This window comes from Aquarana catesbeiana, linkage group LG13 (assembly GCF_042186555.1).
Source record: "Aquarana catesbeiana isolate 2022-GZ linkage group LG13, ASM4218655v1, whole genome shotgun sequence".
Classification (NCBI taxonomy): Eukaryota; Metazoa; Chordata; class Amphibia; order Anura; family Ranidae; genus Aquarana; species Aquarana catesbeiana.
In genome coordinates this window covers 93,334,313-93,358,396 of record NC_133336.1, presented here as the reverse complement: position 1 = coordinate 93,358,396, position 24,084 = coordinate 93,334,313, and the positions used below count along the sequence as shown (strand labels likewise).

The 24,084-nt window shown below is 42.0% G+C and overlaps 1 protein-coding gene across 2 annotated transcripts in view; it reads right to left on the bottom strand.

Moving 5' to 3' along the window:
• Positions 1–9,098: 9,098 nt before the first annotated feature.
• Positions 9,099–24,084, bottom strand: part of MBIP (MAP3K12 binding inhibitory protein 1) — a 76,270-nt gene continuing 61,284 nt past the window's right edge. For both annotated transcript variants that reach the window (XM_073610013.1, XM_073610014.1), the window contains 3 exons: positions 23,255–23,352; positions 16,367–16,405; positions 9,099–10,599 (listed from right to left, as the gene is read on the bottom strand). In XM_073610013.1, the coding sequence (XP_073466114.1) occupies positions 10,516–10,599; positions 16,367–16,405; positions 23,255–23,352 (221 nt within the window). In that variant the 3' untranslated portion in view covers positions 9,099–10,515. The remainder of the gene's footprint in view (positions 10,600–16,366; positions 16,406–23,254; positions 23,353–24,084) is intronic.

The following is a 24,084-nucleotide window of genomic DNA, read 5'->3' as shown; positions in this document are numbered from 1 at the left end:
TTCTACGTGGGAGGGGGCAGTCAGGGGTGAGGGAAAATTTGTGGAAGATGGTATCAAAGAGGTTACATGGGCATCCAAAGTGCTCTGTTTCGTGGGAAGTAGTGCCGGTGCTATTGAGCTCAGTGGAAAAGGTGTTGTGTTGATACCTGGCCGTGTCATGGCACTTGAAAGGGTGGAGCCAATGTTCGAAGTGGGATTAGCATTGGGTCCTGGTGTATTTTGCAGTATAGCAAGTGCCTGTGTAGCTAAATTACCCAAATGTGTAGTTGTGTGGTTACCCCCTGTATTACCCATATTCAAACCCGAGGTGGCACCTTGGGGGTGTATTTTAGGTGTAAGTGGGTGGTGTTTACTGGTCTCGTCAGGTCGTTTTTTAGGATGTGGCGTATATGGTTGGTTTCCTATCAAACCTCTTTTGCGTGGGCCAGAGTTGGAATTGGGAAGCATATTAGTAGATTGAGGGAAGGGCCGTGTGGAGGAAGACGCAAAGGAGGAGTCGGATTCAGTATCCTCCTCCCTAGAGGAGTAACTCATACCGTCATTACTGGGTTTGGGATTTTGTCTAGTTCTTTTGTGGCATCAAGTGCCAGCGGTATGCATACCCCTCCACGAAAGCCGTCTTGTCTCTAAACATTTTGGTTTGTTTTTTCTATATGATGTCTTTATTCAGTCTGTTCAGATATTCCTTTAGTTCCTGCCATTTCTTGTCAAATTGTGCATGACTTTTGACCGAATCTTGTTGTGCCTGTAAAGAGATAAGTTCCTGGTCTAGTGCCGTTAGATCAGTTCTATATTGGGCAACTAGCAACTTAATTACTTCTATACTACATTTAGTGAGTTCTTGTTCCCAAACAAGCTTGAGTTCGGGTGTCACATTTTTAAAGGAGGGGAATAGTTGTATTCTGAGTCCAGTCGGGCAGATGTTATCATGTATATATTGTTGAAAAAATTCGATATGCCAGTATAAATTTGACTTCTTTTTAAGGAGTCTTCTGGCTTTCGCCAGATACTGATTGAGTGCTAAATCATCTCTGGTAGAGGTATTACAATTATTATGTAATTCATTCATATACCCAGACCAGGCATCTCCTACAAAGTCCATTTTCACCTGACTACAAAGGTCCAACCTGACAGCACGTAGCTGACAGGGGCCGTATTCCAAATAAAGGGGACCAGTAGGTCAATCAATTAAAGGAATTTCTAGTGTCACACTGAACACTGTACATAAAGTGCCGAAATATGCAGTTAGCTCAAATTTGATAAAATTGAAAGGAATTCCATCAAAGAACAACAAGCGGGTGCTACCACCCAATCAACATTAGAATTTTAAGCGGGGTGCCAAATCTCATCACAGGATGGTCTATGGAGACTTCATGGATAGAGCAGTGCCAACGTCCTAAGTCTACAGATTCTCAACACTACACCAAGGGGTGTGAAACAAATGGACTTTGTAGGCACCAATCATAAAATCAAATACAAATATTTTATTTATACAAAAATTACAAAAATACAAACGACATACACATTGTTAAAACATTGCAGCGTGTTGCAAAACAATGACTAATGCTCTCTCATATATACATCAAAGCATAAAGAGGGGTACCCCTTAAAGCAGAGGGGAGAACAGAGGTTACCACCCTTTATTGGGCATAAGAGACATCAAACCAGTGTAACTCTCAACATGTTTCGCAATTGAATGCTTCTTCAGGAGCCTGTTTGAGTCGTCTGTAGAAGGAAAGGGGAGAGAGCAAACACCAAAGTATATAAAATTACTATACATTTTGAAATTGCATTAGTAAAGTGTCTCAGTCAGTATTTGTGAGCACCAGAAGGGGGCCATCCAGTGAACCCAGCAGCCAGCCATAAAACGGTGACAACCAATCACATGCGGGGACGTGTCTGGTAGCACGATAGTAACAGCAATAGCTCACAGTAAGATGATAAAATGAGGAATCCCAACTGCCAAGGAAAGATTTTTAAGGTAATACCAAGTGAACCTAAACGGGTGGTAAAATTAAGGCCAAATTCACTGTGTAAAGCAGAAAGTTGGAAAAAAGGAGAAAGAGAGAAGAAAAGAGAGCAAAGCGAAGACCAAAAGGGGATAGGGCTAAAGAATGGGACAAGGGGAAGGAGAGGAGGAGGGGGTAAGGGGGTTGGGAGAAAAGGGGAAGGAGAGAGAAGAGGGGGAGGGGTGGGGGAGCAGAAGGGGGGGGAGAAAGAAAAAAAGGGGGGAAGGGGGAAAAAAGGGGAAAAGAAAGAGGGGGGGAGTAGGAAAGAAGGGGAGGGGGAAGCAAGAAAGGAAGAGAGGGGGGGGGAGGGAAAAGAAGCGGGGGGGGGGGGGGAGACAAAAGAGATTTAAGAGGGAAAGATAAAAAGGCATTAAGAGGAGTGTAGAAAGTTGCATTGAGTAGTCAGTGGTATTAATTCTAGGGGATACAAACAGTATAGATTACGATATCGTTTACCGTGTCTATAAATGTCCATCTCATAACGAATAACTGCAGAGAACTGCAGCATCAAAGGAGATGTCATTCAACAGCTGTACAAACAGCCTTTGATACATCCATGTATATATATGTATGTATGCAACCTGGGTCTCACCTTATATAAAACAATGTTGGCTCAGCAGAGCATAGTCGGATCAGATATTGATCCGTTCAGATACTATACCACTAAGGGAGGTGTATGCTGCGTGTGTGGGTGTTAGCGGTACTGGTGCTAACCTGATGCTGCCTGGGGCAACGTGGACCCTATCTGACCCTAAAACCTAACTTATATCACCGCCGGGAGATCAGGGGGCTAAACCTTTATTCGGTAATAAACGGCGGGTGCCCTGACACTATAAAAAATAAACTAACTAACCAGCGTCACCCGTAACAGTTATACGGTGATCATTGGTGAAAGGGTTAACTAGGGGGCAATCAAGGGGTTAAAACCCTTATTAGGTAGTATATGGGGGTCCCTGACGCTATAAAACGCTGATGGCAAACCTATATATTTACCTCCCTAACTAGCGTCACCAGTGACACTAATACAGCGATCAGAAAAATGATCGCTTAGTGACACTGGCGACGGGGGGTGATCAAGGGGTTAAAACTTTATTAGGGGAGTACCCTAGACCTAAAAGGGGGCTAACACTAACTGCCCTACCACACTAACTGTCACAAAGTGACACCAATGCAGTAGTCAGAAAAAAAAAAAAAAACTGCTTGGTGTCAGTGTGACAGGGGGAGGTGGTGATTGGGGGTGTAAAGTATGCCTGGAGTGTTCTACTGTGTGTGTGTGTGTTGTGCACTCACTCGGATGTCTTCTCTCCTCGGCACCGGAACGGAAAATACCGAGCCAAGGAGAGATGACATCACTTCCTCTGCTGCTGTTTACTATACAGCAGCAGAGGAAGGATTTCATTGGCTGGGAGCGATCGCGAGGGGGGGCCACGAATGGATGGCCTCCCCCTCACCTCTCATCGCTCCCGGACAGAAGCCGACCGCCTCGGGCACCGGGGGGGGGGATCCGATCGGACCCCCCCGCCCGCAGGAGGCAGATCACTTACAGGTACGTGATTTTGCCTGCCCGTGCCATTCTGCCACAGTATATCTGCGTGAGGCAGTCGGCAAGTGGTTAACACAAATAAATCACCAGGACCAGATGGTTTACACCCAAGAGTCCTCAAAGAACTCAGTCAGGTTATAGCTAGACCATTATTGCAAATCTTTGCGGACAGCATACTGACAGGAATTGTACCAGCTTATTAGAGGAAAGTCAATGTGGTACCAATATTCAAAAAAGGGCAGACACATATTCCTGGTAACTACAGGCCATTCAGCCTAACATCAATAGTAGGTAAATTATTGGAGGGACTATATCCAAGAATTTGCTGAAGAAAACAGTATTGGTAGTAATCAGCATGGGTTTACGAAGGGTCGCTCCTGCCAGACCAATCTGTTGATATTCTAGGAGCAAATGAGCTGCCATCTAGATACTGCGAGGCCTGTGGATGGGGTGTATCTGGATTTTGCAAAAGCATTCAATACAGTTCCCCATAAATGCTTAATCTACAAGCTGAGGTGTAAAGGCATGGACCATAAGGTTTGTTCATGGATAGAAAACTGGTTACAGGGGCACGTCCAAAGGGTAGTGATAAAAAAACATGTACTCTGTTTAAATTATTCATAAATTATATAGGGGTATGGGATATATGGCTCAATCTCAGTTTTTGTGGATGACACAAACATATGCAGGGCAATAACTTCACATCAGGATCTAGAAATTTTACAGAAAGACCTGAATAAAATAAAGTGGGCAACTACATAGCAAATGAGGTTTAATGTGGAGAAATGTAAGGTAATGCACATGGGGCTAAAAACATATACGCAAACTACCTACTAGGGGGAGAACCTCTGGGGGAATCAAGAATGGAGAAAGATCAGGGGGTCCTAGTAGACGACAGACTAAGCAACAGCATGCAATGTCATGGTGCAGTTACCAAACCCAGCAGAATATTAGCATGCATAAAAAGGGGATATACTCCAGAGATAAAACTTTAACCCTGCCACATTATAGAAAAAACTCTGGTTAGGCCATGTATGGAGTATTCGGTCCAGTTCTGGTCACCAGTCCTCAGAAGGGATGTGCTGGAGAGAGTCCAAAGACAGGCAACAAAATTAATAAGGGGATTGGAGGTTCTCAAATACCAGGAACTAAAGCACTATAATAACAAGCACTAAATGTATTCACGCTGGAGAAGAGACATTTGAGAGGGGACATAATAGCGAGATTTACACATACCTCAATGGTGATCCCAGCATAGGAAAAAACGATTCAGTCTTTGAGTGTAGGAGGACACGGGGTCACACGATGAAATTGGAGGAGAAGCAGTTTAAGGTTAAAGTGATTGTTATTTAAAAAAAAAAAATATATAAAAACAAGTCTTTACAAACATATCATACTTACCTCCACTGTGCAGCTCGTTTTGCACAGAGTGGCCCCGAACATCCTCTTCTGGGGTCCCTCGGTGGCTCCTTCCCACATCAGATAACCCCCTAGGAGAAGCGCTCCCCCGGGGGTTACCTTGCGGGCGTGCTCCCAAGTCCAGCATTTGCGTTCATAGACATGAATGCCGGATCCGGCCCCGCCCCTACATCATTGGATTTGATTGACAGTAGTGAGAGCCAATGGCTGCGCTGCTATCAATCTATCCAATCAAGAGCCAAGAACCCCAGGCAGAGGAAGAGCGCGCCTCTGGCATGTGAAATTCCAGGGCTCAGGTAAGTAAAACGGGGGGGAGGGGGCTGGGGGGCCGGTCACTGGCAGGTGTTTTTTCACCTTAATGCATAGGATGCGCAAGGTTTTTTTTTCCACTATCAGGGCGATATGGATGTGGAACTCTCTTCCACAATTGATGGTGTCAGTGGGGAGTATTGATATTTTTAAAAGACTCTTGGGCCTGCATCTTAAAGAACACAACATTCAGGGATATGGGCAATAAACATCGACACTGACACACATACACCTACACAGGTTGAACTGGATGGACTATTGTCTTTATTCAACCTTACCTACTATGTAACTTTACTAATCGTGTGATTTCAATAAGGTTCAAAAAAAAAAAAAAAAAAAAGGGGGGGGGGGAACAGTGTAGTGTAGTATAGCGGCTGGTGTAAATGTACCCTAAACGATCGCCTAGAGACCCTTGTAAACATACTTCGTCAAGAAAATACTGAATTGTAGAAACAAAAGCAGAAAAAAAAACAAAAAACACTAGCTAGCACAGGTGACATTCATTAACAATAATCAAACCATAAATAAAAGGAATTGCTCTCAAAAATGCTGTGGAAATCGGTCACAGGGTAGCTGGTGTACAGAAGGAAAAGAAGCAGCTACAACCTGGATGAACCTGGATGTGTACCAACAACCAAAGTAGTTAACCCCTTCATGCCAACAGTATGCATATATGCGGCCCCACTGGGCTGGCCTTTTTTTACATGGGGTGTGTATGTGCCTCAGTGGGAGCCCTATGTACAATTGCAAGCCCAAACTCTGGGGCACCTGATCACTGTGATAGTTTCTGAATGACTATCACAGCGATCAGTCACTGTGAAGCCTGCACCTGTGTTTCTCTCTGGAGAAATAGAGAGAAGAATGTGCGTGGGCACTCTTTACGTCTGGAGGAAAGGAGATTTAGGCTAGGTTCACATATATGCAAACTGGATGCGGAGTTTCCGCACATCCAATTGACATGACATGCGGGTGTGACTGGCTCTCAATGGAGCAGGTTCACACGGGTATTTTAGACTCAGCAACATAAATCACTGGCTCTCCGTTTATACAATGCAGGCTGATCATGGCTGGTGAGAGGGGCCAGTAGGGTGCTGTATATAGCTTTCTAAAAACATCACCATGCCCTGCCTCCGTACCCCTCTCAAAAGCCCTCAGCCCTGATTCAAGCAGTGGGCTGGCTCTTGGGAAGAGTTAAACAAATATCAAAATGCCTTGATGGGTGGATGCCAAGTTGGAGTAGTGGATGTTCCTAGGCAGACTTCATTTGGATGCTGACTACTGTAGGTAACACCCACACATGGTAATACTGAGCCTCCAAATTTGAAATTCACTTAATGAAAGGAGGCAGGTAAGGGACAGTCAGGCTGGGAGGAAGGGGCTGAATGTCCTCCAGGCAAGAAATGATGCAGGTTCTATCAGCCATGGTGTACCTTCTAATGCAGTCATGGTCATCAACCCTGTCCTCAGGGCCCACTAACAGGCCAGGTTTGCAAGGTTGAGGCAGGTGCCGGTCGAGGCATGTGGGCAGATCCCGACTGTCATGATCTTGCCCTAGCCTGGAACAGCTCTGTGATGTCAGCTGACAGTGGGCTTCGGTCCACTGTCTGCTGAAAGCAGATCACAGGATGTGGAACTGTACTGCTGTGATCCAAAGAAGTAGAGCCAAGCAAACTCTGGATGCATTTCTCCTTTAGACAGAGTTTTAATGGAGACTAACATTTCAACAGTATTATCTACGCAGTCTACATACCCCTGGGAAATAGAAATGTGTAAAAAAGAATTGTTGGCTTTTGGTGTATAGAGCTTGCATCCACCTACAAAAAAAACTGCTTTTTTTTATTACCTCTGCTGGTCATGTGCTGTGTTTTGTCAGCACAGAAAGACGAGACTGTACACAGCTCTCCACTGTGGCCTTGTGAGACTTCTAGGGCAAAGGAACAAAGTTTCCTTTTCTGCTATGTGCAAATATGGCAGCCACATCAAATTCTACACAGCCACCTAGAAGGTAATAGAAACACACAGTAACACCAGCAACTCTGACAGGTATTGAGAGTAAATTAAAAAAGTGTTTTTCCATATATTTTCTTTACATATTTTTCAGTTTGAGAATACAAAATTTTCTAGAAAAATATGAAATCCCCCATATAAATATTTTAATTTCATATGTACACTTTTACAGCCAGCATACGGCAAGAGCAGGTCTGGTATTCGGGGGTTACAGATTCTTAAGCTGGCTCAAATCATCAACGTTTGTCAAGCAGGGACAGCCACACACTGATTGAAATTTTGCCGGTCTCTCTGAACAGGACTAATTTCCAATAAGTGTATGGTCAGCTTTATTTCAGTCCTGAGCTGTGACTGCAATCTAAACATGCCCATAGATGGATCAAAACTTGGCTGGTTCATCAGGGACCGTCCAAATTTCAATTCAGCTATGGCTGTTCCCATTCAACAGAAGTTGATCTTGACTGCTGTTGAACGGGACTGTTGGAAAACATTTGTCAATCATCGGCTGTGGCTGTTGCTCAGTGTATTTTGTGGAGGAGACCCACTGACAGAATACGATGGGGAAGGAGGGAGGATTCTTCCATCTATCAGGCATGTTTGTTTTGTTTCGATCAATCCTTTCTTGGCTTCTATGGCCAGCCCTAAAGCAAGATATCTGGACATACACACAGCTGAAAAATTCAGAGTGGGAACACATCCCTCCTCCTCTCTTGTAGAGATGGTGACCTTCAGTCTGCAGGAGCACACAAAATGCAGAGATAGTGTTGCGCTCCTATTAGACAGTGGAACAGGTGCCGTAAACACTGAAAAGTGCTGTAATTTATGAAAATTTATTTTTATTAAAGTATTTATTTTTTAATAAAGGATTACAAATAAAAGATGAATACAAAATAATTTTTTAAAACATCTAAAAAGGTTCTAGTTCCTCACGTTGAGTGTCTGCATATATATGTGGCCCTGTGTAAACCACTTACCGTGCTCAGAGTACACTCCCTGTGCACTCTCACCACGGTAGCCGGCGGTTACAGGAAAGACACCCGGTTGCCACACCCCCAGTAGGTTGCTTGTCCTCCCCCCCACCAGCCCCACAATTACCCCATCTAGCAGCTTCGGCTCCTTCCAGAGTCCGCTTCACCCTGCGTCTCCGACTTCATGGCAGCTTCCCCCCTCCTCCTCTCGGCGGCCAATACGATCGCTTTTCCTCTTGTCCGATTGGGTCTCAAGACCCGCTTCCTGATTGGCTGGGAGGAGAATTAGGAAGACAATAACAAATATAAATTCGCCATTGTCACACAACTGGGTGGCTCGAGGCGCAGCCAATTAGAGCCTCAGGCTCTAAGCATGTGCTTAAAAAAAAACAAAAAAACACACCCATTGAAATTCATGCGTCCAGCGCCCTGCATGTAGATTGGGGCCAGACGCATGGATTAGGGGGGGGCGGCGCTCCTGATGGACAGGCCGCCACTGGACACTACCCCAAAAAATAATCACCTAATATATGATATGCCTCTGGACTGGCCATCAGAAAGCCTTTTCAACTTACAGTACTAGCAGTTTGGTTTGTTGTACAGTAGGCTTTGGGTGGTGGTACTTTAGCCTAATGTTTAAGACAAGGGCAGCACAATTTTTTTTTGTTATGTCAGCAAACCAAGCCACTGGCAGCAATGACGCCCCAGATCCTATTCTATGACCTACATACAAGGGATAATTTGTTCAACCAGTTATAGGATACCCTTATCTAAAAATGAATATATACACTTTATAGATGGATTATGCTTTGGTACACATTTGACAAAAGATGAAACAACTCATTTAACTGAAAAAGTAATTTTATATACATAAACACAATAATTATACACATTGGTTACTACAGCTGTATATACCAATTAAAAAAACAAAACATAAGACCACAACTATAGCCAAGATATGATATTTCTAACCTACAGAAAATGAGCTCTTTTTTTAAATGTTATTCGTAAGTCATGATGCACACTGCTGCCTGGGGCTGTACAACATAAAGTTTGGGCATATTTCCCCACCTAAGACAGTAAAAGGCACTACACTGAAGATGCAGGTTGACACAGTCAATTCATGCAGGCTGCAATTTCTATAGCACACTACACTGCAGGGCAGAGTGGCAAATGCGTCACACTGAATTGTATGACAATGTCTCCCTGTGGTAGATGAGGTTTTTAATCACTGGGAAACTGGCAACCACTTACATGTGAACTAAGCCTTTTTTTTATGTTCAGCCTAGTCTTTAATACATATCTTCTAATACAGGGTTTTAGTGCTCATTTAGCTGTATTTAATGTACGTTGTTGCAAAAAAAAAAAAAAAAGAAGGATTTTTTTCTAGTACATGGTTGGCTGATTTAGGTCACCCTACTTACCAAGTTCACTAATCAGTCATTGTTTAATGGGATAGGTTAGGTATAAACAAGAAAACACAAAATTATGTTATTAAACTGAACATTTACATCAATAGTAAGATACTCATATGCTTCTTCCAAGTATAAACTTCATCCAGACCAGTTCTCATACAGTAAGATTTGAACACATCTGTTGAACAACTCTCATATTTTCTGCACTTTAAAAAAAAAAAAAAACTTGAATCAGACCCTTTGGAAGGTTGCAGCACTAAAGCTGAACCAAAGTCCAGCCAACACCATATAGTTTATGATGTGAAGGCCTGCATCTGGGCTGACCCCTTTTTCCATTGGGTAGTCAGACATTTTGGCACTGGGGCCAGCACCATGCTCTATGGCAGAACTAAATCAAGGCTAGGTAATAGATTAAGCTTTGATGAATATGTGAAAAGGCTCTGGGCAGAAGCACTGCTACCACCCATTCCTGAAGTAATGGAGTTTAAGCCTAGCCAACTCTAAGGGGCTATGTAAATTCCAATTAATTCTAACGCAACATCGTAGAATACAGCACTATATGATACATCAGTCAGCTAATAACTGTGGATGCAATTTCCTGTAACAAAGGCATCATGTATTCTTTTGCCCCAGAACATCATCTTGTTCGAGTTCCCAGTTACATCTTTACTCTGGTATGATACTCTCCTAAAAATTCAGCTCTTGATGAACTTGACCCAGTGGCAGGGTTTTGAGGTCAAAGAAAGACTAAGTCAGCAAAACAGGAGAAATAGCAAGACTGAAAGTGATTCAACCTAGAAAAAGGTCACATGTCCTGGTAATGATCGACATAGTACTGCGACTTTTCAAGACATTCCTCTTTTGCTTTTCTGCAGGAGTGTCTGTCTAAGTGCATTAATCTTCTGGTCAAGTTCCATCAAAGAATATCTCTGCAATGTTTACAAAGAACAAATAGAAAATTAAACAAACCAATTTTAAAACAGAGCTATAGGCAACAGTTTAATACATCGTTTCAACATACTGTATACATGAGAACATTCCACAAATCGTCTTTAGGCAATCCCCGAAAGTCCACACAGCCTCTACCTAAAAACTAAACATTGACCTTCTCTCTCAACTCATCCCCCCAGAGTTACTATCTTTTGTATCACTTGCCCCTTCCATTTAGATTGTAAGCTCTCAAGAGCAGTGCCCTCCTAGGTCTGAACAAAATAAACAGAGTTCACCGTACTAAGCGATGTTAGTGTGGCGCTCTCCCCCACTGTGCTATTGTATTCTGCCCCCCCCCCCAGAACACACTGATCCAATGAAAGGGAGATCCTAGTACTGAAGTACCTAATATACAGGGTGACTCTGTAGGTACTTAAAGGTCACTTGTGCCAACGTCCCCGTTAATGTGTTAGAAGCATCAAGGGACTAAAAATGGGTCTTTTAAGGCACAACTGTATTAAACTACAAAAGATATGTAAAACAGTTGAATTTTATTAATAACATACAAAGAACATGGGGAATGGACATGGACATTAAAAACATCAGATACAGGCATACAACACATGTAATAACACCATTAAGGATCCTATCCTGCAGTTTCCTATGTAATTCTGTATACTTTAACAATACATTCAATATCTAGGTAAAAGAAAAGGGTGGACTTCCCCTAGAGAGTTTGAGATTGAGGGAGCACTGCAGGTCTGGTATTCCAGAGTGGTGTATTCTCCAATTGCTCTACATGTTTCACGTTAACAAAGAACACTTCTTCAGGAGATAGAGGTTCAATTAAATATAAAAAAAGGAAAAAGTGTATTCACAAAGGTGGACTTATTCAATGGATCGCTGAGATCGATCAACAGTAAAGATGTCTCTGAAAAAAGGTCGGACTGGCAGCAGACAGAGACCAAGGCAACCCAGATAGGTATCACATCAGGTAGTTGTATGTAAGGGGAGAGCTTGTATGCGCTGCAATTCCCACGATAGGTAACAAGGGAATCTGGGAGTGCACAGCTCTGTTGGATAGCCGCCTGTTGTATGTCCCCTATACCAGACCTGCAGTGCTCCCTCAATCTCAAACTCTCTAGGGGAAGTCCACCCTTTTCTTTTACCTAGATATTGAATGTATTGTTAAAGTATACAGAATTACATAGGAAACTGCAGGATAGGATCCTTAATGGTGTTATTACATGTGTTGTATGCCTATATCTGATGTTTTTAATGTCCATGTCCATTCCCCATGTTCTTTGTATGTTATTAATAAAATTCAACTTTTTTACATATCTTTTGTAGTTTAATACAGTTGTGCCTTAAAAGTCCCATTTTTAGTCCCTTGATGCTTCTAACACTGATCCAATGGTTGCCAGGGCTGATTGGATGCTGGTTTTCACGAATTTCCCTTCGAAAAGCAGCTGGTAGTTAGACCGGCTTCTGTCGGAAGGACAGCTGTACACATGGACATGGACTTAATGTCGGCTGGGTCCTCTGGTCTTGCATTGTATTATAACAGTACTGTCGCCCTTTATATTGTAAAGAGCTGTGAATAATCATTTTTGCCGAAATTTGTAAGTGTTTTCCACGACGCTTGAAATTTACCCTCACACTGCTGATACTATAGCGAAGCCCTGAACCTACTTTATTCTGTGCAGCTAAAAGACATACAGCTTTGATAATAAAGCATGACTCTAAAGAGGCCATTGAGTTTTTTCCTTTCTAATGGCAAACTCTGCGTTAAATTGACAGCACTGCAATGCAGTAGACACTGATTGGTTTATATGCCTGCTGCTACTTTAAAGTGACATTAAAGGTTTTTTTTTCCCCAAAAATAACAAACATGTCATACTTATCTGCTCTGTGCAATGGTTTTTCACAGAATAGCCCTGATCCTCCTCTTCTACAGTCCCCTGTCAGTGCTCCTGACTCCTCCTCCTTTTGAGAGTGCGACCTGATCATGCCCCCGCTTCCTAATCACTGGATTTGATCAACAGCAGCTGGAGCCAATGTCTCCCACTGCTACTAATCTGTCCTGTGAGGAGGGAGAGACAGACAGCAGTTCTGCTGCTCTTGGGCAAAACACTAGATCTAGATTGGGTTCAAGTAGGCAAATTGGGGGGTGGGGGGGCTACGGGGAGCTGCACTTGAAGGGTTTTTTTTTTAATTTAATGTACAGAATGCATTATGGAAAATAAATACTTTCGCCTTTGCAACTGCTTCAACCTGAATTCAACTCTACAGGTGAAGAGAGGAAGTGAAACTAAAGACAAATTGAGGTACTATTAAAAAAATACTGTAAGGCTGGATTCACACTATTGTGGTCCTTCGGAGTGTATTATCTCATGCATGTTAATGTGCATTCAGTAACGTGGCCATTTTATTATGAATGGGCTGCCAATGCACTGCAACGGTCTAAAAAACACACATAGCCTTGCCCTTTTTTGGCAACAGCTCACAACAAAAACAGGAAATATGTGTTGTGATGTCTATTATGCATTTGCTTTGGTCACTACTGCATGGGGTGCCATTCACAATAGGATTGTTGACATGATTGTAAAATCCTTTTTCCTAAAGTACATCACAGGATGCAAGGTTGGCCGAGTCTTGGACCATGGATTATACTTCACCTCCAGGTAATTGGACACTGGCGAAAGCATAACTGAAAATCCAGTCCTGCCTAAGCCTTAAATTGTTTTTTGCTAGTGTCCTTAGATGGTGTTTACCAAGCCTTCAGTTTTGTAGCAAGCAATACAGGAGATATCAGACACAGAGGGGAGGGTCCTGCAATGTACTTTAAAAAAAGGATTTCAAAAAGGTAAAATAAATAAAATCCTGCTTTCTTTATTGTACAGAACAGGACAAATTCCTAAATTGGCAAATTCCTAAAACAATGGGATGTCCAAAAGCAACCCCATGACGGATGGCCAACACAGAAAACAGGCACAAGAACCACAAAAAGAACATGGAGAGATGAATTGATGAATCCACCTAGTAATGGGGGTATGAGACATAGCATGGCCCTTACAAGAGCCTTCCAGACAGGATAAACAGGGAGTAAGGCAAATAGAGGGAGATATTACTCTCATAGCTCAAACCACATCTAAACAATGGAAAGCAATCCCCCTAAGGTGCCTAGGAGAAGGTTAGAAAGTTGTAGCACAATGGTGCTGTGTAGTACAAGGCATGGCTCCTTACAAGATAGGGCTAGTAACTTGGAATGCTACGACTTGAAGTAAAGGCAAAGATGAAGGCAACCTTAGGAGTAAGGTCTGGAAGAAGAATATTGCCAATAGGCTCAAATGGGCTGCTTCTGCAGTAAGTACAGAAGGAACAATGCAAATGACCCCCTGCATGAAAGCCCTCACCAAGGAATGAAAAGCAAGAGGTCTCTGAAATAGGACTGCCAAGGCTGGGATGTAACCCTTATTTGTACTTAAGGCAAAAGGACTTGTCCAGACCAGACTAGAGAACTAGTCCCACAGAATACTTCCTGGGGTCTGGACTCTCATCAACAAAGCATACTACATTTTTAACATGCAGTGGTAGATCTTGTGGGAAGACGTCTTCCTAGCCTTTGCTTCAGCAGCAAAGCTGTTACATCCAGCACCTGTGGAGCAGGAAAGTACATGGATCCCAGAGACAGCAGATCTGGTAGGTAATGCAGACTCCCAGAGTCTAGAGCAGGGTTTCTCAATTACAGGCCTCAAGGCGCACCAACAGGTCATGTTTTCAGGATTTCCCTCAGATGAAATGGCTGTGGTAATTACCAAGGCAGTGAAATCAAATCACCTGTGCAAAATAATGGAAAGCCTGAAAACATGACCTGTTGGTGCGCCTTGAGGACTGGGAATTGAGAAACACTGGTCTAGAGAGCTGCAAAGGCCAATAAATGTTCCCCCACTTGAAGTTTAACGCAGGAAACCGACAAGTCCTTTTCCTAGTAGAGGATTTTGGAGTTTGCTTCTTTTTCGCGAACTGGTTCTGAGCTTTGTCTGAGGCCTACCTGGGATGAAAGAATGAAACTTTCATTCTAACAGAAGAAGAATTTGGACCTGCTCTCTTTTCTCCTTTAGAGGCAATGGGATACTTTTGCCCCCCAGTAATCTTGTGGATAAAAAGGTATCCACATTGGACCATGGCCCTGGACCCGTAGAGCAACCGACAAGTTTCAATGTGATGCAGCTGTGTGCCAAAGAACGTTTTTTCCATTGGATCCAGTGCTAGTTAGCAACTTGCAGCCTGAGCCCGCTCTGCTTCCTGCGGGGTATGGGTACAGTCTCTCGAGGCAACCAATCTGGATGGATGCTGCTGGTTAAGGCCTCTAGTGCAAGCAAACGGCTGTCAGATGAAAACTTGCTGGAAAATAGGTGCAACTAGAAGTAAAAAAAAAAAAAATAGCATGGGCAGGGCTGGATTTTCAGCTTTGCTTTCACCAGTGTTCAATCACTTGGATGTGGAGCATAATCCATTGGTCTAAGAATGAGGCAATCCTGTATCCTGTGATGCAAAAAAAAAAGGGATCTGCAATGCACCGCGTGTTACCACATCACATGAATGGGTCCTTAAATATTTTAATGAATGGATTACTGGATTAAATGAGAAACTTCTATCAATCTAAAATTCTATTTGAAGCATATTATTATAATACTGTACAGTATCATACTGTACAGTCTTATGAAGAACAGTCTTTACTCTATCATGCCCTTAATGAATAGTACTTGCAGATATTAGGTGGCCTTCATCTCAAGAGCTGCCAGAACATTTTATAAAAATAATAATAATAATAATAATAATAATAATAATAATAATGTTGACAATCCAAGTTTTTTTATGCAAGAAGGGCAAAAGTATGTAGCAGACAGCTTTGTTTAAATGTAAGCATTATTTGCATAACTCCAAGACTTCAATTCTCTGTAGAAGAACATTATCACGTTCAAAGTAACTTTTTACTTTTCAAAGTATGCTCAATCATGTGCAAGCACATGATTGGATGATTGAATTTTCAATTTGCAAAGGGAATTTGTGTTGATTTCTTTTAGCTTAATGCACATGTGTCAAACACAAGGCCTGCCAGGCCATTTCATGTGGCCCTCGCTTCTCTCCTGCAGCTGCGGCACCCTTCTCCTACAGCCATGGAGAGGCTTTTCTCTGCAGTCAGCGGTAGAGAGGAAGACTGAAAACTCCTCCTACAGATCCTGTGCCTCTGTATAGCCGTAGCAACCACTTGTCTCTGCAATCCCTAGAGTCAGCATTCAGCAGACTCCAGCTCTCCTCTGGTCCTCCTCCAGACCATGTACTTTCTGCTTCCCAGCTCTGCCCCCAGCTTCTTCCCAGCAACAGAACAAGGTAATTGGGGGGGGGGGTTCTTGACACCTAGTCTTACAGATGCAACCAACCCTTTGAGGGCAACCATAATATGCTGATACAGCCCGCAATTAAATTGACTGACACCACTGGCTTAGCGAGCTGACATTGTGCAATCAAAGATTATATTTTTTTACATTTTCCTTGTACAGGATTGGGTATTCTTTGCAAAGTGAATTTTCACTTAAATCAAATCAAGCCCAAAGCTCTTAATCCTAGATGTTTATTCAGATGATTATTCCCTCCCTGCACAGGTATTCCTGCTATTTGACCCAACAGTCTTCAGTCACACAAGACTGACTATGTAACCTCTGTTGGGAACCCTGCATAAAAAAAATAAAAAATATTCACCTGAGAAGGAAGGACTTTCTTTCGCTTATTTGACATATCCTGAAATAGAAATAAATGTTAAGGATTCTTATCTTGTTCATACAGAAATGGTACACAAATACTGTGGTGATTAGAAAAAAGACAATTCAATGCTATAAAGAACACAGTCAGACTTTATAGCTGAAAATGTATAGACACTGCTGCTGAAAGTACTCTAAAACATGGGTGTATGTTTGATTTCAAAGTCATAAAATATAAAAAAAAAAGCCTTGAATGCTGCTCACACATTCTGAGTGGAATACACAAAACAAAATGCATTAGAATAAATCTGAATTGCTCAATGTGTAGATATGTCTGCCTACAGTGGGATAATGTATAAAATTATAGGACTCAGACTAATAGCATAGTGCAGCAACTAACAATTTCTTGTCTACTGTATCTTCATTGACTGCAAGCAGCAGCAGGGAATGGAACATCACGTCCCAGAAGCACATAGTAATAGAAAAGCAATTTTGTGTTAGAAGCGAATGCAGCTTTATGTGAAAGAAAAAAAATATATATATGGTAATTTAAACCTGCATGACACTGCCCCATCTCAGTAGGGTAACAGTTTGGGACCAAAATTAATTACATTAAAACCTAATTCCATGTTTATTTTCACTTTGGTTAGTTTGGCCCAAGCTGGCTCAAAACAAACCATTTCCTTTACTAATTGATGCGCCCACTGTCAGCGCTGTATAACCATATAGCATCAGCTATATATAGTATACAGCGCTGTGCTTCAGCAGTAGTATAGCAACTGCCATCTGCTGCTGGAACAAAATCGATCGGGAAGAAAACTGCTCGGTCATTCACAACCTTTATCAATGAATACAAGCCTTCCTCTGATTGGCTAAGATAGACTTTGGGCTTCATTCACCCGCTACTCTACCTCAGCCAATCTAAGGAAGCTTTGTGCTCACTGGAAAAAAAAAATACAAGGCTTCCTGTGATTGGCTGAGGTGCACTATGCTCGACTTGATTTTGTACCAGCAGAAGGGGGGGGGGGGCATGTAGTTTATGCTACATAGTTTATACAGTGCTGTCAGCGAGCACATCAATTAGTAAAGGAAATAGTTTGTTTGGCCCCAAACTATTTAAGGTGAAAATAAACATAAGGTTAGACTTTGAAGTAGAACTATAGGCAAAACTTTTTTTTTTTTTTTCGTTTTGGATAGAGCAAGGGAGGCTTTTAACCCCTGATAGTTTTTTTTTGCCATTTTTGTCCCATTGGGAAAATTTACATTCACTTCCTGTCTCATAGCCAAAACAGGGAGAGAGGAAATCTATGCAAATTAAGGGAATCCTGGACCCCAGGTCACCAGAACTAGTATCCCCATTGGAAGATTTCAAGATCTCACTTGGCATAGGATTCAGAGCATGACCTTTTGGACACGCTTGTATTTCATATCAATCATGAGTGTGGACTTTTGAAATGTATGGATATTTGATTTTGTTTTTTTGTATCACATATTGTGCACATTCGCAGTAATTAATGTGTTTGTTTGGACGGGTTTGCATGACATCAGAGTCTGCTTAGAGACCAGTAAAATAAATCTCTTGACATCCATACAGATGGGTCCCTGCCATTAGCTGAAGTTGCAGCCTCTGCTACAGCTGTACAGACTGGTCTGGAGGTACACAGCTTGTTGCGAGTACTGCTTTTGCTGTTCCTAGTCCATGCAGAGAAGCTGAGAAAAAGGGGGGTGGGGGGGACCCTGAACCCATGCTTATAGATGTAGTGCACTGCTGGACAACAGCAAACACATCTCTATCTACACTTACTAGGCAAATTCAAGGTGTCAAAGACTAGATCTCCCTGACCCATCATGACCTTCACAAAAGTGCGAGCACACATCTGCGCTTGAAAGTTGTGTTAATGATTTAGAAGATGCTTTTTTCCCAATTCATACTGATAGAAAAGTAGTAATGCACAAGATTGACGCCAATCTCTCAAAAGCAAAAGATCTTGAGAACACGCTGATTTGGAATAACATGCAGAGAGTAGTTCTCCATGAGAAAGCCAAGGAAGTAGATCCATCTGAATTTGCTAAATGCTAGAACACTGGATCCTAGAGACATTCAGGAAAGACCACCCGTCTCCCCTTTTTTGCAGTTGAACGGCACATGGGGGCCCTATCCATTGTCTCCCAGTAACCCACCCAGACCTTTTCTTATACGCTTGTTGAATTATAGAGATAAAGAGAACAGTCTTTGCACCCCAGAGGGGATTTTTTTTAACTCCTCTTTATCTGCTCAGGACTGGCTAGACCAGGGATATACAATTAGCGGACCTCCAGCTGTTTTTGAGCTGAGCAAAAGTGGGAGCAGGTACCTGTCAAAACTAGGCACCCGCTGTTCCACCCCCCCCCCCCCCCAAAATGTTTGAAATATAGCAGGGCAGGTCAATCCTCTATAAAGCTACAAACATACCGCTGTGTTTATAAGTTTACATACCCTGGCAGAATTTATGATTTCTTGGCAATTTTTCAGAGAATATGAATGACAACACAAACTTAAATTTTTTTTTTTTTCATTTTAGTGTAAATATGAGATCCGAGGTCTTTAGGTCCTGTCATGCTTTTTTTCTATTACAAGGGATGTTTACATTCCTTGTAATAGGAATAAAAGTGACCCCATTTTTTTTTTTTTTTTTTTTTTAAGAACAGTGTAAAAATTAAAAATAAAAGGTAAAATAAATAAGAAAAAAAATAAAATAATGTGAAAATGGTGTTCAAACCACACATGTGAGGTATTGCCGCGATCGTTAGAGTGAGAGCAATAATTCTAGCCCTAGACCTCTTCTGTAACTCAAAACATGCAACCTGTAGAATGTAAACGTAGCCTATGGAGATTTTTAAGGGTTAAAAGTTTGTCGCCATTCCAAGAGCGGGCGCAACTTTGAAGCGTGACATGTTCGGTATCAATTTACTCGGCATAACATTATTTTTCGCAATATAGATTGTGGGCCAACTTTACTGTTGTCTTGCTTTTTTTTTTTAATTAAAAAAAATGAATTGTTTCCAAAAAAAGTACCCTCAAATACGGCGTGACAAAGAGTATGGCAACGACCATTTTATTCTCTAGGGTGTTAGAAAAAGAAATATATAATGTTTGGGGTTTCTAAATAATTTTCTAGCAAAAAAACAGTTTTTAACTTGTAAACACCAAATCTCAGAAAGAGGCTTGGTCCTTAAGTGGTTAACATCAATGACAGCTTGAAGTCTTTTGTGGTATTTGTGGATGAGGCTCTTTATCTTCTCAGATGGTAAAGCTGCCCATTCCTCTTGGCAAAAAGCCTCCAGTTTCTTTAAATTCTTGGGCTGTCTTGCATGAACTGCACGTTTGAGATCTCCTCCGTGTGGTTCAATGATATTGAGGTCAGGAGACTGAGATGGCCACGCCAGAACCTTCACTTTATTCTGCTGTAGCCAATGACAGATTGACTTGGCCTTTTGTTTTGGATCATTGCCATGTTCGTCCAAGTACGTCCCATGCGCAACTTCCTGGCTGATGAATGCAATGTTCTTCCAGTATTTTTTGATAACATACTGCATTCATCTTGCCATCAATTTTGACCAAATTTCCTCTGCCTTTGTAGCTCACACATCTCCAAAACATCAGCGATCTACCTCCGTGTATCACAGTAGGAATGGTGTACCTTTCATCATAGGCTTTGTTGACTCCTCTCCAAATGTAGCGTTTATGGTTGTGGCCAAAAGGCTCCATTTTAGGTCTCATCACTACAACCGACTATGTGTCAGAAAGTAGCGGGATACTTTGTGGCATTTGCATAGTAATGGCTTTCTTCTGCCGACTCGACCATGCAGCCCATCTTTCTTCAAGTGCCTCCTTATTGTGCATTTTGAAACAGCCACACCACATGTTTTCAGAGAGTCCTGTATATCACCTGAAGTTATTTGTGTTTTTTTCTTTGCATCCCGAACAATTTTCGTGGCAGTTGTGGCTGAAAACCTAGTTGGTCTACCTGACCGTGGTCTGGTTTCAACAGAACCCCTAATTTTCTACTTCTTGATTAGAGAGTTTGAACACTGCTGATTGGCATTCTCAATTCCTTGGAAATTTTTTTTTTATCCCTTTCCTGTTTTATACAGTTCAACTACCTTTTCCCGCAGATCCTTTGACAATTCTTTTGTTTTCCCCATGACTCAGAATCCAGAAACGTCAGTGCAGCACTGGATGAAAGATGCAAGGGTCTGTCAGGAGTCCAGAAACTCATTGACCTTTTATACACACACATACTAATTACAAGCAAACAGATCAGAGGTGAGGATGGTTACCTTTAATAGCCATTTAAACCTCTTTGTGTCAACTTGTGTGCATGTTATCAGGCCAAAATCACCAAGGTATGTAAACTTTTGATCAGGGTCATTTGGGTAGTTTCTGTTGTCATGATTTCAAAAGAGTAAAACACAGCTGATTGATAATAAATGGCTTCAGCCAAACGCTAACCATGAGAGAAAGAAATGTTTTGTGTGTTATTATTCATATTCTCTGAAAAATGGGCAAGAAATCATAACTTCTGCCAGGGTATGTAAATTTTTGAGCACAACTGTATTTGGATGGAATTCCCCTCCCTATGTTCACTGATGTTGACAGATCTTTGTTCAATACCCCAATTATACTGCTGGAGTTGGGGATGGCAGTTTTTGGCCTTTCTAACCCCAAAGCTTCCGGCACCAACAGTCTTCCCATAGGAATATACACAAACTATGAAGCAGTGTTCCTCCCTTCCCTTGTTGCGTGCGTTCAATGAAGCCCTTAAGAAAGTCATTTTGCATATCGGACATCCAAATCAGGTGGGCTTTATGCCAAACCTTTCTATTGCTGTGAATATTAGCTGTGCCTATTTAGCAGGAGAGTACATCATGGTTAGTTCTTTAGCTATGCTGGGAACTGTGTACTCGCCTCCAATGATCAGACTTGTCCTGACACACATCCATTCACTGGGAAGCTCAGTGTGTTGCCGGTTCTCCCCCCAGCTCTTATGCAGCTGAGAACAGAGGGAATGTGATCACTTATAAAAAAAAAAAAAAAAAAAAAAAAAAAAAAAAGGGAAGCATTTTTCTTCATATATCTATACAAAAATGTTTTGGCTTTCATTTCTTTTTTAAACGGAATGGGTTGTTTTGTAAGGTGATCGTTTACAATCACTTTAAGACCCTAACATTGGTTTGGAGTCCTGTTTTAACGTAGGAGCTATCCAGTGCGGTCCAGAAGAACCATAGCATGTTTATAAGTTAGGGGACATGTGCATTGCCTGTATATGAGAGCTGCTGTGCCAGAAGTACAGTGCTGACAATAATATAGGCCACATACAAATGTATAAATTGCAGCGAAAATAAAATCCGACCTACCCTGTTAACACACCTTTTTTTTTTATTGCCACGTCAGTGTCCATTTTCGAGGGAGTGAATTTCAACTTTACAGTTCAATATTTACCCGACTTGTTATTCACATCATAGTGGCGTTTATTACTTTTTTTTTTTGCCTATTTTTACGTATGTCGCTTAGGTTTAATCTATATTGCTTACAGTCCGCCACACAGCAGCAGCCCTCTTCAAAAATGACTAGTAAAGCAACTCTAATGCCACACTTATCTAAACCCCCTTCCCTTCCCAACCGCCCCCGCACCCCCCCATCCCCCCGAAGTCCTATATCTCCTTCAACCATAGGCCTCAGAGCCAACTAGTTCAACACCACAAATGGATTCCACTCGTATTGCGTTTTACCGATCCCTGACTAACTACACGAGAACTATATTGGTTAGACCTATTAGATCCCCAATACCTCTACAGATCTTATTGAACTTTTAAATTTTTGCCAACCCCTCCATTTTTCCTCATACTCGTCCAATTCCACTCCCTCAAAATATCTCAGATATTCTAAATTCTGGGTTTCATTTGTTTTGTCGTACCATTCTTGTAATGTTGGACCGCTTCTTTCCTGCCAGTGTCTCACTATGAGGCTTTTGGCTGCATTCAAAAGTTGTGGTATGAGTGTTCTCAGATATAACTCAGTTGACATTCTGTTAACACACCTGTACAGAGGTATATTTTTTCACTTAAATATTTAAAGGTAGGTCTATGACCTGCTTTAAGAAGAAATTTATTGTAAAGGATCTCTTCAGCCATTTTTTTTCAGTTTTCAAGTAGGGAATTGATACATTCCCCATCAGTTTTCCTTTTGCTATCTACATGGAGCAGCTTTCTCTTTACTTCCAGACCTAGGGGGCAAACTTGGAAGAGGAAAGCTCAAAGGGAGGGGATATCCCACTGACAGTTGCCACTGAAACAGGATGTTACGAATGAAAACGTCTCTTCACATTCTGTTTTGTTTTAGAGACAAGAGTCACCAGGACAAATCGAGAGGGTAAATATCTCCAGTGGAGACAAACAGCAATAAAAAAAAAAAGAAAACTTGTTAGATTTTTAATACCGTTTGGAGTTTTCTAGAGTGAATCACGTTGCAAAAATCAAGTATTCACTAGAAAGAAGAGTAAAGTGGCTCCTACACAGACTTAAATTGTTTTAATTTTATTTTTTTACATTAATGAAGCTGAGCAATCATGCACAGCCAGAAAAAAAATGAAAAATTACAAGCCAACAAGAATTTATGAGGATAGAAAAGGGATAAAAAGCTCTGGAAACATTCACTGACCCAGCAGAAATCTGGAGCCAACACAGACAAAACAGCAATGACAACCACACTATTTAAACAAATTTACTAGAAATGCAACTTTATATATGGATGCTCCCCAAAGAAACTGGTAGCAGGAGAAAACAAAAAACACTGCACATGAAAAATTATTCTGGATGAACGCCATGATTTCCCATCATGGCTACTTACCATAGACTGAAAATATTCAGGAGAAATGCCCTCCAACTCCAATATTCTGTCTTCTAGCTTTTTAATTCTCTGATAAATGTCTTTAGGTACAGGTTGTCCTTGTATTATTTTGTTTGGATTGTGGGAAAAAAAAAAAAAAAAAAAACACAACATTAGCTTGGCTGCCTGGAATATGCGGACATACAACAGCTCCAGACTCCTTAGGCTGGGTTCACACTATGTGCAGTGCAGTGCGGGGCACAGCAGGAGGTCCAGTGCATCCCTGTTTACCATTTCAGGTCTGAATCAGGTCCGAATTTTTGCCTGAATTCACACCTGAAACTTAGCCAAAGAAGCACAGGACCCTTCTGCAGTGCGCTCCGCAGCTGCCCCGGAGATGTGTGGACCAGCTCCATTGAGTCACACTCTCCTGTTATGCGAATTGGACAACAAATAAGAGAATAAAACTAGTACATGCATTTTCCTTGACCTGTTCTGATGCATGAAATGATTCTTTAAAAGGAGTTGTGCATAAAAACATACCAGCTGCCAGCTGTCATTCTAACACAATAACTTCAATACTTAAAGAGGAGTTCCACCCAGGGGGGCCGTCCAAAAAAAAAAAAATTAAAAGTCAGCAGCTACAAATACTGCAGCTGCTGACTTTTAATTGGACACTTACCTGTCCCTGGGTCCAGCGATGCGGGGGATCGAAGCCCCGCTTGTCCACCCCCTTCGCTCGTCGGCGCCGGCATTTCAACTGTGGGTGCCAGGCTGTAGCTTCACAGCCTGGCACCCACTGCGCATGCGCGAGCGGCGCCGCGCGCTGTGATGGGCCGCTCAATCACCTG